The sequence below is a fragment of the Microcebus murinus genome, chromosome 24 (genome assembly GCF_040939455.1).
Source record: "Microcebus murinus isolate Inina chromosome 24, M.murinus_Inina_mat1.0, whole genome shotgun sequence".
Classification (NCBI taxonomy): domain Eukaryota; kingdom Metazoa; phylum Chordata; class Mammalia; order Primates; family Cheirogaleidae; genus Microcebus; species Microcebus murinus.
In genome coordinates, this window is record NC_134127.1 from 26,552,908 (window position 1) to 26,566,963 (window position 14,056).

At 42.7% G+C, this 14,056-nt stretch overlaps 1 protein-coding gene across 1 annotated transcript; it reads left to right on the forward strand.

The window, feature by feature from the left end:
• Positions 1–12,574: 12,574 nt before the first annotated feature.
• Positions 12,575–13,456, forward strand: LOC105881509 (coatomer subunit zeta-1). The gene has a single exon (XM_012783223.3). It carries the CDS (start codon positions 12,628–12,630, stop codon positions 13,159–13,161), a length of 534 nt encoding a protein of 177 aa, XP_012638677.1. The 5' UTR covers positions 12,575–12,627; the 3' UTR covers positions 13,162–13,456.
• Positions 13,457–14,056: the final 600 nt, after the last annotated feature.

Here is a 14,056-nt window from a genome sequence, read left to right on the forward strand (position 1 = left end):
TGTGTTGAGGCGCGTCTGTTCTCAGGTGTGTGTGTTGAGGCACGTCTGTTCTCAGGTGTGTGTGTTGAGGCGCGTCTGTTCTCAGGTGTGTGTGTGTTGAGGCGCATCTGTGCTCAGGTGTGTGTGTGTTGAGGTGGGTCTGTGCTCAGGTGTGTGTGTGTTGAGGTGGGTCTGTGCTCAGGTATGTGTGTGTTGAGGTGGGTCTGTGCTCAGGTGTGTGTGTTGAGGCGCTTCTGTGCTCAGGTGTGTGTGTTGCAGCGCGTCTGTGCTCAGGTGTGTGTGTCGAGGCGCTTCTGTGCTCAGGTGTGTGTGTGTTGAGGTGCGTCTGTGCTCACGTGTGTGTGTGTTGAGGTTTGTGCTCAGATGTGTGTGTTGAGGTTTGTCTGTGTTCTGGTGTGTGTGTTGAGGCTCGTCTGTGCTCAGGTGTGTGTGTTGAGGTGGGTCCGTGCTCAGGTGTGTGTGTTGCGGCGCGTCTGTGCTCAGGTGTGTGTGTGTTGAGGCGCGTCTGTGCTCAGGTGTGTGTGTTGAGGTGGGTCCGTGCTCAGGTGTGTGTGTTGCGGCGCGTCTGTGCTCAGGTGTGTGTGTGTTGAGGTGCGTCAGTGCTCAAGTGTGTGTGTTGAGGTGGGTCTGTGCTCAGGTGTGTGTGTTGAGGTGCCTCTGTGCTCACGTGTGTGTTGAGGCGCATCTGTGCTCAGGTGTGTGTGTGTTGAGGTGGGTCTGTGCTCAGGTGTGTGTGTTGAGGTGCCTCTGTGCTCACGTGTGTGTTGAGGCACATCTGTGCTCAGGTGTGTGTGTGTTGAGGTGGGTCTGTGTTCAGGTGTGTGTGTTGAGGCGGGTCTGTGCTCAGGTGTGTGTGTTGAGGCGCGTCTGTGCTCACGTGTGTGTGTTGAGGCGCGTCTGTGCTCAGGTGTGTGTGTTGCGGCGCGTCTGTGCTCAGGTGTGTGTGTGTTGAGGCGCGTCTGTGCTCAGGTGTGTGTGTGTTGAGGTGGGTCTGTGCTCAGGTGTGTGTGTTGAGGTGGGTCTGTGCTCAGGTGTGTGTGTGTTGAGGCGGGTCTGTCCTCAGGTGAGTGTGTGTTGAGGCGCGTCTGTGCTCAGGTGTGTGTGTTGAGGCGCGTCTGTGCTCAGGTGTGTGTGTTGAGGCGCGTCTGTGCTCAGGTGTGTGTGTGTTGAGGTGGGTCTGTCCTCAGGTGAGTGTGTGTTGAGGTGCGTCTGTGCTCACGTGTATGTGTTGAGGTGGGTCTGTGCTCACGTGTGCTGCAGTGTATCAGAACTAAGCGGACTCCACTTGTTGGGGACTTCACTCTTTGTTTCAGGAAATTCCTGTTCAGGAAGATAATGCTGTAAACAAGTAATTAACTTAGTTGTTTTCTTTGGGAATCTCTTAAAATTTTATTTATCTAAACAATAAGCACAATAAACAGCCCTCTCGGGACAATTGACCCACGGGTACTTATCACAGAACTGTTTGTGCCTCAGACTTGCTCTGAGACCCCTGCCTAGCTGTGCCCACCCCTCATGTGCCCAATCCCAGTTAGATCCTCTACCTAAAACGACTCATAGGCAGACCCCAAACCAAAGGAATTCTGTCTCCTGACTTCCTCCATCTGGGACTCTTCTAAGCCTCTCTCTAGTGCTTATCTCTCCACTTGTCTTCTTCTAACCTAAGCCTCTTCACCCAAACTGCTTTCAGTTCTCTAGCCATGGTGTTGGGCAACTCACACATCTGGCATTTACTGCGTCTCTTGGTGGCATTGTTTTCTATTGTGCCAAGGATGAGGAGGCTGCAAAAATTGACCAGGCTGGGGCTGAGATGGCAGAAAGCCTGAACCCGAGTGTGGAGGATGACACTGAGGTGGTTTCTGAGGACCTGCCCAGTGAGGAGTTGCTGGAGCTGGAACAGGAATGCAGAGAAAAGGAAACTGCTGGAGAAGAAAAAGAACCTCCAAGAAAATTCACAGGGAAGGGTTTAGCAGAAGCTTTTGCAGACCTCAACAAGCTCCTTAGAAGGGGCACTGAACGGTTTTCATTAGCAGAGAGGAATGTTTATGGTGCCTTATCTGCTTACAAACAACTCTGTGATGAAAAAAAAAAGCCAAAAAAATAAATCAAGCAAACCATCAGGGACTTGCTTCTGAAAATAGTGACGACTCTTCAAGAAGAGCCCCAGGCAGGCCCTCCAGGAGGTGCACAGCAGAAGGCACTGCTATCACAATGAGAAGATGACAGCTCCATGCCTGTCACCACTCCTGGAGACCTTCCAGTGGGACAAGACAAGGCAGTGGGAGACAGTGATATTGGTGATGCTGACCCTGTGTAGGCCTCGGCTAATTTGCCTGTTCGTGTCTCAGTTTTAAGCAAAAAAGTTTAAAAAGTAAAAAAAAAAAAAATTTTAAAAACAGAAAAAGCTCATAAAATAAGGCTATAGAGAAAGAACCTGTTTTACTCAAAGAGTGGAAGTGAAATGTTCTTTTTTTTTTTTTTTTTTTTTTGAGACAGAGTCTCACTTTGTTGTCCAGGCTAGAGTGAGTGCCGTGGCGTCAGCCTAGCTCACAGCAACCTCAAACTCCTGGGCTCGAGTGATCCTTCTGCCTCGGCCTCCCGAGTAGCTGGGACTACAGGCATGCGCCACCATGCCCGGCTAATTTTTTCCATATATATTAGTTGGCCAATTAATTTCTTTCTATTTATAGTAGAGACGGGGTCTCGCTCTTGCTCAGGCTGGTTTCGAACTCCTGACCTTGAGCAATCCGCCCGCCTCGGCCTCCCAGAGAGCTAGGATTACAGGCGTGAGCCACCGCGCCCGGCCTGAAATGTTCTTAAAGCAAAGAAATGTTAAATGTCTGAGGAGATGGACACCCCAACTACCCTGCTTTGATTAGTTCTCATTGTATGCTTATATCAAAACATCACATGTGTCCCATGAAGATATATAAGTATTATGTACCTATAATAATTAAAAATTAAAAATAAAAGAAAAATATTTTTATACAGGTGTACAATGTGTATTTTAAGCTCAGTGTTATTATAACAGTCAAAAAGTTAAAAAATTAAAAACCTTATAAAGTAAATTACAGTAAGCTAAAGTTCATTTGCTATTGAAGAAAAAAAAATTTTTTTTTTTTTTTTGAGACAGTCTCACTCTGTTGCCTGGGCTAGAGTGCAGTGGCATCAGCCTAGCTCACAGCAACCTCAAACTCCTGGGCTCCAGCGATCCTCCTGCCTCAGCCTTCCGAGTAGCTGGGACTACAGGTGCATGCCACAACACCCGGCTAATTTTTCAATTTTTTAAGTAAAGAGGAGGTCTCGCTCTTGCTCAGGCTGGTCTTGAACTCCTGAGCTCAAGCAATCCTTTCCCCCTAGGCCTCCCAGAGTGCTGGGACTACAGGCATGAACCACTGCACCCAGCCTAAACAAAAAAATGGTTTTTAAATAAATTCAGTGCAGCCTAAGTGTACAGCCTTTATGCCGTAGTGCACAGTAACAGTAACGTCCTAGGCCTTTGCATTCACTCACCACTCACTCATCCACCCACCCAGAGCCACTTCCAGTCCTGCAAGCACCATTCATGGCTCGTGCCTTATGCAGGTGTATTGTTTGTTTTTTTTCTTTTACCCTGTATTTTTCCTGTACCTTTTCTATGTGTAGATAGGTTTAGATACACAAATACTTACCGTTGTGTCACAATTGCTGACACTATTCAGTACAGGAACATGCTCTATGTACAGGTTTGTAGACCAAGAGCAACAGGCCATACCTCATAGCCAAGGTGCGTAGTAGGCTACACCATAGGTATGTGTAAGTGCACTCTGTGATGTTCACACAACAACAAGGGCCACTCACCACCCAGTTTCTCAGAACGGATCCCCATGGTCGAGCTATAGGTGCCTGCATTTCACCTTGTTGCAAAGAAGCTGTACTGTGACTTACAATGATCTATGCAGATTGGAGAACAAAACAAGTAATAAAATGAGGCAAAAGATAATGAGGACAGGCAAGTGTGGTGACAATCAGGTGAGGCTTGTGCCATGCAGCTCTCTCTGTGGTCGGGTCACAGCTACAGGCTGAAGTAGTACTAAGCTTTCGGAGCCCAGTGTCCATAAAAGTTGCCCAAGAGAAGTGCCAATAATCTTTTTATTTGAGACCAGAGAATGATTTCATAAATAAGATATAATGACAGCGCCTGCAGTGATTGCCTTTAATTCGTGCTCATTGTAGTAGGACGCTGACCAGGCAGAAGGCTATTTAATGGGCTTGCCAAATCCAGGCATTGCTGGGCTTCTGAGCTGGCTGAACTGCCTCTTGGACATTGATTGAATACTCCAGGAATAGGAAAACACCACTCCTCCACCATTCACCACCTGTTTCTCTTTGGCTGTCTGATCTAATAATACTTGTTGCTGTTTGCGAGGAAAGGCCCAGGATCCAATCCAAAATACCACATTACACTTAGCCTGCCTTTAAAAATAAAAGGCCAGGTGCGGTGGCTCACGCTAGCACTCTGGGAAGCCAAGGCAGGAGAATTGCTTGAGGCCAGGAGTTAGAGACCAGCCTAAGCAAGAGTGAGACCCCCATCTCTACAAAAAATACAAAAATTAATTGGGTGTGGTGGGGCGTGCCTGTAGTCCCAGCTACTCTGGAGGCTGAGGCAGGAGGATTGCTTGAGCCCAGGAAGTATGAGGTTGCAGTGAGCTCTGATGATGCCACTGCACTCTAGCCCAAGTGACAAAGCAAGATCCTGTCTAAAAAATAATACAAAATTAAATGAATTTCTTAACTTTTTTCCCACTATTAGCTTTTCTTTCTTTTTTTTTTCTTTTTTTTTTTTTTTGAGACAGAGTCTCGCTTTGTTGTCCAGGCTAGAGTGAGTGCCGTGGCGTCAGGCTAGCTCACAGCAACCTCAAACTCCTGGGCTCGAGCGATCCTTCTGCCTCAGCCTCCCGAGTAGCTGGGACTACAGGCATGCGCCACCATGCCCGGCTAATTTTTTATATACATATCAGTTGGCCAATTAATTTCTTTCTATTTATAGTAGAGACGGGGTCTCGCTCTTGCTCAGGCTGGTTTTGAACTCCTGACCTTGAGCAATCCGCCCGCCTCGGCCTCCCAGAGAGCTAGGATTACAGGCGTGAGCCACCACGCCCGGCCCCACTATTAGCTTTTATACAGTTTAATATTAATTTTTTAACATTACTTTTAATGCTAGACAGTGTTGTTATAGTCAGTGTTCATGGACCTACATGCTTTAAAACAAGTGTTGAAAATCGCTTTATTTGAACATTTTTTCTTATCAATTGTTTAGAAAGTTCTGAAATAAGATCTGTTAGGATTCAGCCATACCGTTTCTCCAATCTGTAATCCTCTCACAACTTCTGTCATTTAAACACATTACTCTTTTCCGTTGAAAGATAGACATTTTGGAAATGTTCCTAACCCCCATGCCTTTCTTTGCTGTAAGAAAACACGCCCCACTGGAGACAAACCATTTGAATGAGCAAAGGCTGTTTGTGCCTGAACATCAGTCACTCTTCCATCTACTAGGGAAACCCCATAATAGTCCCCTTCTCCTCTGCCAAGAGATGTCAACAGCCATCCTATATAATGTTCCTCTGTCTGCACAGATGACCCCAGATATGCGTCTCTGGCCTGGGCCTGTGACCACTTTATTATCTGGCTTCTGCGGGTCTTTCTGACGGCTTCATTTGGACAGGAACCCATACGTCAAAGAATAGTTCAAAAGGACAGCTCCCATTGTCTCTGGCTTTCAGTCCTTTTGTTCTGCATTGTTTAGAGGGGATAATAAGCTTCCTGGCTTCCTTTATTTTCTCTAACACACATTATTACTATTTTTGCTATCAAAACTTAAAGCTTGGATTTTTAAATGATTTTTTTTTCTCTTCTGCAAATCTGTGCCAATTCCTATTGTTTCCTGAATAGTATATTACTTTCAGATTTATCCTCTCTGCCAAGAGCTCTATTATTTAATGTTACAACTGAAAAAAAAATACTTCCATTTAACTCTTCCAGAATGCTGGTGTGTCTAGAGATTTTGCTGTTAATCTCAAGCCTGAAAAAGATGTGTCATTCTCACAACATTATCTCACATTTAGGCTCACAAGTATATTCAAAGTTAAATTCTGTTTTTTAAAATTACTTCTCTATTTTGTTGTTCATTCTTTTGCTAAACATTAATTATTTTAACAATTATTTTGATCTTACCGTGTACCACACTGGACCAGGCATGATAATATCACATTACAGAAGACAGGACATGATCCATGTTTTATGGACCTAACAGTCCAGTAAGGGAGATAGACCAGACTTATTTTTTTCATTCATTCAACAAACATATGTTAGTATCTAACTCTTTTTTTTTTTTTTTTTGAGACAGAGTCTCACTCTGTTGCCCTGCCTAGAATGCCGAGGTGTCAGCCTACTTCACAGCAACCTCAAACTCCTGGGCTCAAGTGATCCTTCTGCCTCAGCCTCCCAAGTAGCTGGGACTACAGGCATAAGCCACCATATTTTTAGTTGGCCAATTAATTTCTTTCTATTTTTAGTAGAGACAGGGTCTCACTACTGCTCAGGCTGCTCTCGAACTCCTGACCTTGAGCAATCCGTCTGCCTTGGCCTCCCAGAGTGCTAGGATTACAGGTGTGAGCCACTGCACCTGGCCCAGTATCTAACTCTTTCACTGATTACAATTCACAGCGAGAATACACAAAAGCAGCTACGTGAAGACTTTGAAGAGTTAACAATAGTGGGCAGAGAAATAAAAACTTGAAAAATGACCAATACTAGTGCATTTCCAAGTTTATTTTTCTTTAATCTCTTGCCATTCACCCAAGGGTGGCATTGCAAGCTGAGCTGTAGCCTGCACCGTGAACAGGCAGCAAACACTCTAAGACAAACCCTCTCTTTCTGACCAGAAAACAGGGAGTTGAGTGCAGGGGTGAAAAATCTCCATTTTCTTTTCTTTTTGTCTTTTCTCTGTCTTGGCCCAGCTCACCTTGCAGAGATACCCTGGCACAGTGGTGGTGGGGAAAGCTGAAACCCCAAGAGTAAACTATCATTATGTTCAGAGGTGCTGGGCAAGGGGGCCCATGAGAGTCGGACAGTGTGCGGGAAATCCCAGAGAGAAGTGAATGGAGAAGGCTGTCCCCTAAGTGTGTACGTGAATCTACCCACATCTTGAGGTCACCCTGAGCTGTGGTGCACAGAACAGACCCATAGAAGCATGACAAGGGCTTGAAGAACTAAACAGAGACAGGAAACACTGCCCACAGAAGGCAAAAAGGGACTTGCAGTCTGACATAAACAGGCTGATTGCCTGCTAAAGCAAACAACAAAAAACCCACATTATGACACACGACCCGAAGTCTCATAACGTAATAATCAATATGTGCAAGATATAATGTGATGCAGAATTACTTGATATACAAAGAACTGGGAACATATGACCATTTCTCTAGGGAGAAGACAATCAACAAATGCCAACCATGAGATGGCCTAGATAAGGAAATTAGCAAAGTCTTCAAGCAGCTATTATAACCATACTTGAAATAAGTTAAAAAATAGAAAATGACTTTTCAACAAATAGAAATGATAGAAAAGAACAAAGTGAATATTTGAGGACTGAAAAATATGATACAGTACAAACTCACTAGATGAACTCCCTAGCAGAAGGAGGATGTCAGACATGAGAAAATGATCAGTAGAAATCACCCATCTCAAGCACAGAGAGAAGAAAGATTTTAGACACAATGAACAGAGCCTCAGGGACCTGTGAGATAATATCAAAAGGTTTCACATTTATGTCTGTGGAGTCCCAGAGGAGAAGAGAAATAAAGAGGTATAGAAAAATTGTTTGAAAAATGATGGCATGTTTAAATCTTATGAAATTTGGGGAAAAACATAAACCTCCATGAAACGATAAACTTAAAAAAAAAAAAAACAACCTGTGCCAAGAAACATTATAATCAAACTGCAAAAGGAAAAACAGGAAGAAGAAAGCATTGGGGGATGGGGCAGTTAGATAAAAACAACAGATTACATATAGAAGGAGGAAAATGAAGATTTCTCCTCTGAAACCATGGAGGCCAGAAGACAGTGGGAGTCTTTCACGTGCTGAAAGGAAAAAACAAGCAGGCTGAACATAGCTCCCCCAACAAAACCCTGTCACCCCAGAATTCTACATGCATTAAAAATATCCTTCAGAAAAGAAGACAAAGCACGCTTTTGAACAAAAGCTAATAAACGAATTCAGTAAAGTTATAAAATCAACACACAAAAATCAGTTGCAATTTCTATACACTAACAATGATAATCTGAAAAGGAAATGAAGAAAACAATTTCATTTATAATAGAATCAAAAGAATAAGATCCTTAAGAATAAATTTAACCAAGGAGGCAAAAGTCTTATACGCTGAAAACCACACAGAAATTATTGAAAGCAATTATGAAGTCATAAATAAATGGGTACATGAACCACCCTATGTTCATGTACTAGAAGACTTAACATTGCCAAGATGTCATTACTACCTAAATTGATCTATAGATTCAATGTGATCCCTTTCAAAGTACAATGGTATTTTTTCACATAGAAATAGAAAAACTTCACCATCAAATTGGTATTAACTGATCAACACTTAAGTGCACATATAGTAGTAACATTCATTGAGTGTTGGGTAGATGGGTGGGGGGAGGAGTGGATGGGTATATGCACACCTAATGGGTGCAGTGTACACCATCTGGGGAATGGACATGCTTGAAGTTCTGACTCAGGTGGGGCAAGGGCAATATATGTAACCTAACATTTGTACCCCTGTAATATGCTGAAATAAAAAAAATGTATAAAATAAATTATATAAAAAAAGAAAGGAAATAGAAAAACACATCCTAAAATTCACATGGAATTTTTTTTTCTTGAGACAGGTTCTCATTATGATGCCCAAACTGGACTTGAACTCCTGGGCTCAGGCGATCTGCCTTCTTGCCTATTTCCTGAGTAGCTGAGATTATAGGCATGCACCGGGAAAGAGAGACACTGTAGCACAGCATTACATAATATTTCTACCATATAGATGCAATGCATGTAAATAACCTCAAGAACATAGACAATAGTAAAATAATAACAACATCTTTAAAATATCTAAACATAACTTGCTTAAATGTATCTAATTATAAGTTTATATAATGTAATTTTTAATAATGGATTGCAAAATTCTTGAAAATTTAATAATTGGCTCTTGTAAACTGGTACTAGCAGGTTCTAGTACACTCCTGAGTCATCAGTAATGAATTACACTATATTTAGCCTATTATTTCAATTAATAGGCTAAATGCATAATAAACTGCTTCCAAAACTTAGGGGCTTAGTACAACGATGATTTATGATTTCTCATGATTCTGTGAGTTGGCTGGGCTCAGCTGGATGGCTCTTCTGCTGGATGTGGTGCCAGCTGGGGTCACAATGCTGTTGTACTCATCTGAAAGCTCACCTGGTGCCAGGATACCCACACGGCTTCACTCCTACATCTGCACGTCAGCTGGGGGCTGGCTCAGGCTCTCCCTCCTGCGGGGCAGTCAGACTTCTTACATGATGGCTTCAGGCTTTAGGTGAGAGAATGTGAAAATCTCTTAAGGACTAGTCCTAGAAAAAGGCACATATGTAGTTCATCCTATTCTATAGGTATGAGCAAGTTTCACAGCTAATCAGATACAAGTGGAAGGAAAACAGATTTTGTCTCTTGATGGGGAGAGTGGCAGGTGCACACAGGAATAAGAAAAATTGTTGGCAGTCAACTTTGAAGACAAACTACCACTCTTATCTATCTGGTTTATTTTATGTCTTCCACACTAGCATATAAACCAGGCATCCTCAAACTATGGGCCGTGGGCCACCTGCGGCCCGCCGAAGACATTTATCCTGCCCGCCAGGTGTTTTTGCCACTGCTGCCTGTCCTGCTTAGCAGCCGACTTGGCCCTGGGCCACAGTGGCATGCGTGGAACATGCACCGCACTCTCCAGCGGCCCTCCAGCGCTCTGAGGGAGCGTTGGCCCCTTGTTCAAAAAGTTTGAGGACCCCTGATATAAACGATATGAAAGCAGGGAATTTTATCTGTTTTGTTCATTGTTGTGTCCCTGACTTCCAGGATTGTGCCTGGCACACAAAAAGGACTAAGTCTATATTTGGTGAATATATCAGTGTCAAACTAGTTTCTTAATTCTATGTTCTTTTCTAGTTCTTGCTCATGTATTATTATCCGTGATATTATAATAATAGATAAATGTCATTTTACATTAGTCAAAAAACCCTTTCTTGGAGAATATTATGATTTAAAAAAACACAAAAATAAAAATAAACAACAAAACCCATAGAATGTACAACACAAGAGTGAACTCATGCAAACTATGAATTTTAGTTAGTAATAATAAGGTCTCAATATAGGCTCCTTAATTGTAACAAATGTACCACACTGCTGTAAGATATTAAAAATAGCAGAAATTGAGAGTGCCTGAGGGGTGAAGGGGTGTAAGAGAACTGTCTGTACAGTACATGCAGTATTTTCTATAAACCTAAAACTGCTTTAAAAAATCTAATGTTTAAAAATCACTAATATTTTAAAAACCATTTATAGCCATTCCATTGCCTTTTTTACATTAAAATATAAAACAGGGACATGAGTTTCACGAATATGACCTGTTTTTGTTGCTGTTCTTTCTTTGCCCAATTTCCCTGCCATTGGGAAGACTGGCTAATTCTACTTTCTTCCCAGTTAGAAACCACCACCAGCAGAGGCTGCTAGAACGCAGGCATTTGGGTATGCTCTGCTCCAGAGAGACGGGCGGGCAATTCTACATTGCGCTGGCTGGGCTCTGACGGCCACAGGAAAGCTTTGCAGGCAGGGGTTTTACAAAGAATGAATAATCTTTGTGTCTGTTTTCCAGGGTGTCTTATGAATATTCTTTAAGAAAGGAGACAGTCTGGACACCTGACAACTGAGGTGAATTCATCTTCTTCTTCTGGATGTTCATGTGTAAGGAAAGTAGAAAGAAATATATTTCTTTCAAATTGTAGCCACCAAAGTGCCCAATCTAAGTTCTGAAGAAAATTGGAATAAATGTCACTTAAATTACATAAGAAAGTTAAGGGAATGGTCGGGTTTGGTTTAATTTTGTTTTTTAGAAGAAAATTTCCAGAAACAAGAGAAAATGGATGAAAATATTATTAACAGCTTACTTTTAAAATGCATTTCTCAAAAAAGAAATCTATTTAAATTTAAATATCCATTTACATTAACAAATTTGTTAAATCATTTTGTTTTCCATTTTTTCAATATCTGAGGAATGTTTACAGTTGCTAAAAGGTTCATTAAAAGTGTTTTGTTAAACTTCCTCCATAAAATTCTGAATGCAATCTCCCTTTATTCCCAGAGGTTATCCAAGAAAGGAAGTGGAGAATGTTCTTTTAGAGAGCATGAAGTGGGAAAATGTTTAAAACTATTTATAGCAGCACTTAGCTGTGGAAATCCCAGACTTTACCATCTATTTATAGTTTTTCTTTGGGTTAAAAGGGTGAAACCAGAAATCTTGAAAATGCTACATGCTTTTATCCAGCAGTTAAAACTAATAAGCTGTCTCTCTGTGGTTATGATAACCAGAAACTTATAAGAGTAAATGTAGAAATGACAATAAATACATCTTGGCTAAGAAGAAAAACCTGTTTGTTTAAATTGAGAAGAGCAATGTTTTCTCTGATTAAGTGATTCCTATTTGAGTTTCTTATGTTTTCAAGTTTACCCACAAATTGGATTCTATCTGTAGCACATGGGATTTCTAATAAGTGGGAAGCATAGTGGCTTCATAAAAATTTGCACACAAGGTAGTGAATTTCCAATACTGGTTGATCATAAGAATAAAAAGAAGGCCAGATAAAATTATAGAGCTTCAAACAGCAGAGTTTAAACATTGCTCAGAGGAATATCAGTTTATAAAAGTTCTGCCAGACTGTAACATCAAACTCTTCCCTGGCCTTGAATATATGGCACAGAATTTGCAATCATGCAATGGAATATATAATCTATTGACACTTAGGAATTTGATTGTGTTACTTTCTTAATATGTATTCTCTAGAGGCAAAAAGAACAAACAGAATGTTATTGCTGCAGAATGTTCAGAGCTTAAGAGGGCTTGGGCTAGGGCAGTGGCCAATGAGGAAGAAGAGGAAGGGACATATCTGGGCTTTTTTTTTTTTTTTTTTTTTTGAGACAGAGTCTCACTCTGTTGCCCGGGCTAGAGTGCCGTGGTGTCAGCCTAGCTCACAGCAACCTCAAACTCCTGGGCTCAAGCAATCCTCCTGCTTCAGCCTCCCAAGTAGCTGGGACTACAGGCATGCACCACCATGCCTGGCTATATTTTCTATATATTTTTAGTCGGCCAATTAATTTCTTTCTATTTTTAATAGATGGGGTCTTGCTCTTGTTCAGGCTGGTTTTGAACTCCTGACCTTGAGGGATCCTCCCACCTCAGCCTCCTAGAGTGCTAGGATTACAGGCATGAGCCACCACACTCAGCTCTGGGCATCTTTTAAGAAGTAGACTCAGACGTCGGCACCAGCTGCGGGGCAAGATGGAGGCGCTGATTTTGGAACCCTCCCTGTATACTGTCAAAGCCATCCTGATTCTGGACAATGATGGAGATCGACTTTTTGCCAAGTACTATGATGACACCTACCCCAGTGTCAAGGAGCAAAAAGCATTTGAGAAGAACATTTTCAACAAGACCCATCGGACTGACAGTGAAATTGCTCTCTTGGAAGGCCTGACAGTGGTATACAAAAGCAGTATTGATCTCTATTTCTATGTGATTGGCAGCTCCTATGAAAATGAGCTGATGCTTATGGCTGTTCTGAACTGCCTCTTCGATTCACTGAGCCAGATGCTGAGGAAAAATGTAGAAAAGCGAGCTCTGCTGGAGAACATGGAAGGTCTCTTCTTGGCTGTGGATGAAATCGTAGATGGAGGAGTGATCTTAGAGAGCGATCCCCAGCAAGTGGTACACCGGGTGGCATTAAGGGGTGAAGATGTCCCCCTCACGGAGCAGACTGTGTCTCAGGTGCTGCAGTCAGCCAAAGAACAGATCAAGTGGTCACTCCTTCGGTGAAGACCTCACTGTTCCTGGCTCTTCACTTGCCTAAAAAAAAAATCCACGTCTGCTGTGAATTCTCATCCAGTCCCCCAACTGATACTCTCAGGGCCATCTTAGGGATCGTAGGGATCCTTAAATCTCCATCCTGTCTGTGGTGGTCTCCCCACCCCAAACCCTAAACCCCCCTACACATTTCCCATTCTTTCTCACTCTTTGCAGTGCTGGGAGTAAAGCCCCCAGCAGGCTTGGATACAGGGCAGGGGAAGCACCCCCTTCCTATCTAGGCTGTGTTATGCTCCCATGCTCTCCTACCCCCTTATTTTCTCCTCAGATCAAAGCAGGAGAAAGAATGTGCTGAGTGTTTTCCTACCTTTGCCTTTGCCCAGCCATCATCCCAAGAGCCCATATGTCCAGCAAAGGGGAGGAGGAGATAATTCTTTGTTATAGAATGAGTGGGGGTGGGGATGGGTAGGGATATTACAGCCCCATTTATGGGCCTCAGCATTTTCTTCTATTCCTTCTTACTGTCCTGTCTTCTACCTTGGAAAAGAGATTGGGAATAGCTCATAGGGAGGGGACAGAGAGGAAGAAACTGATTTAAATTTTATTGGATAGACTTTATAAAATTCATTCGTCTACCTTGATCCTGGCATATAGCTTCAAAATTGCTGTGGTGAGCGTCCATCTTGTGGTCAGCTACCTGCCTTAACTCTCTACCTAAATATCCATGGGGTATTTGCATGGTTTGTCTTCTGTGTGTCCCACAGCAAAGCCAGTCCCTGGGACTAAAACTCCATTCTAATCTTGGGAAGAAGGGTTTCTAGTCAGAACCGGAGAAAGTGGAATTTATGACTTAGCCTCTAGGCTCTCTTGGTCCCCTCAGCTCCCCCACATGGCTTTACTCCTTTGC

What these genes read in the sequence shown, in the direction of transcription:
- LOC105881509 (XM_012783223.3), top strand. Translation starts at nt 12,628, where the DNA reads ATGGAGGCGCTGATTTTGGAACCCTCCCTGTATACTGTCAAAGCCATC.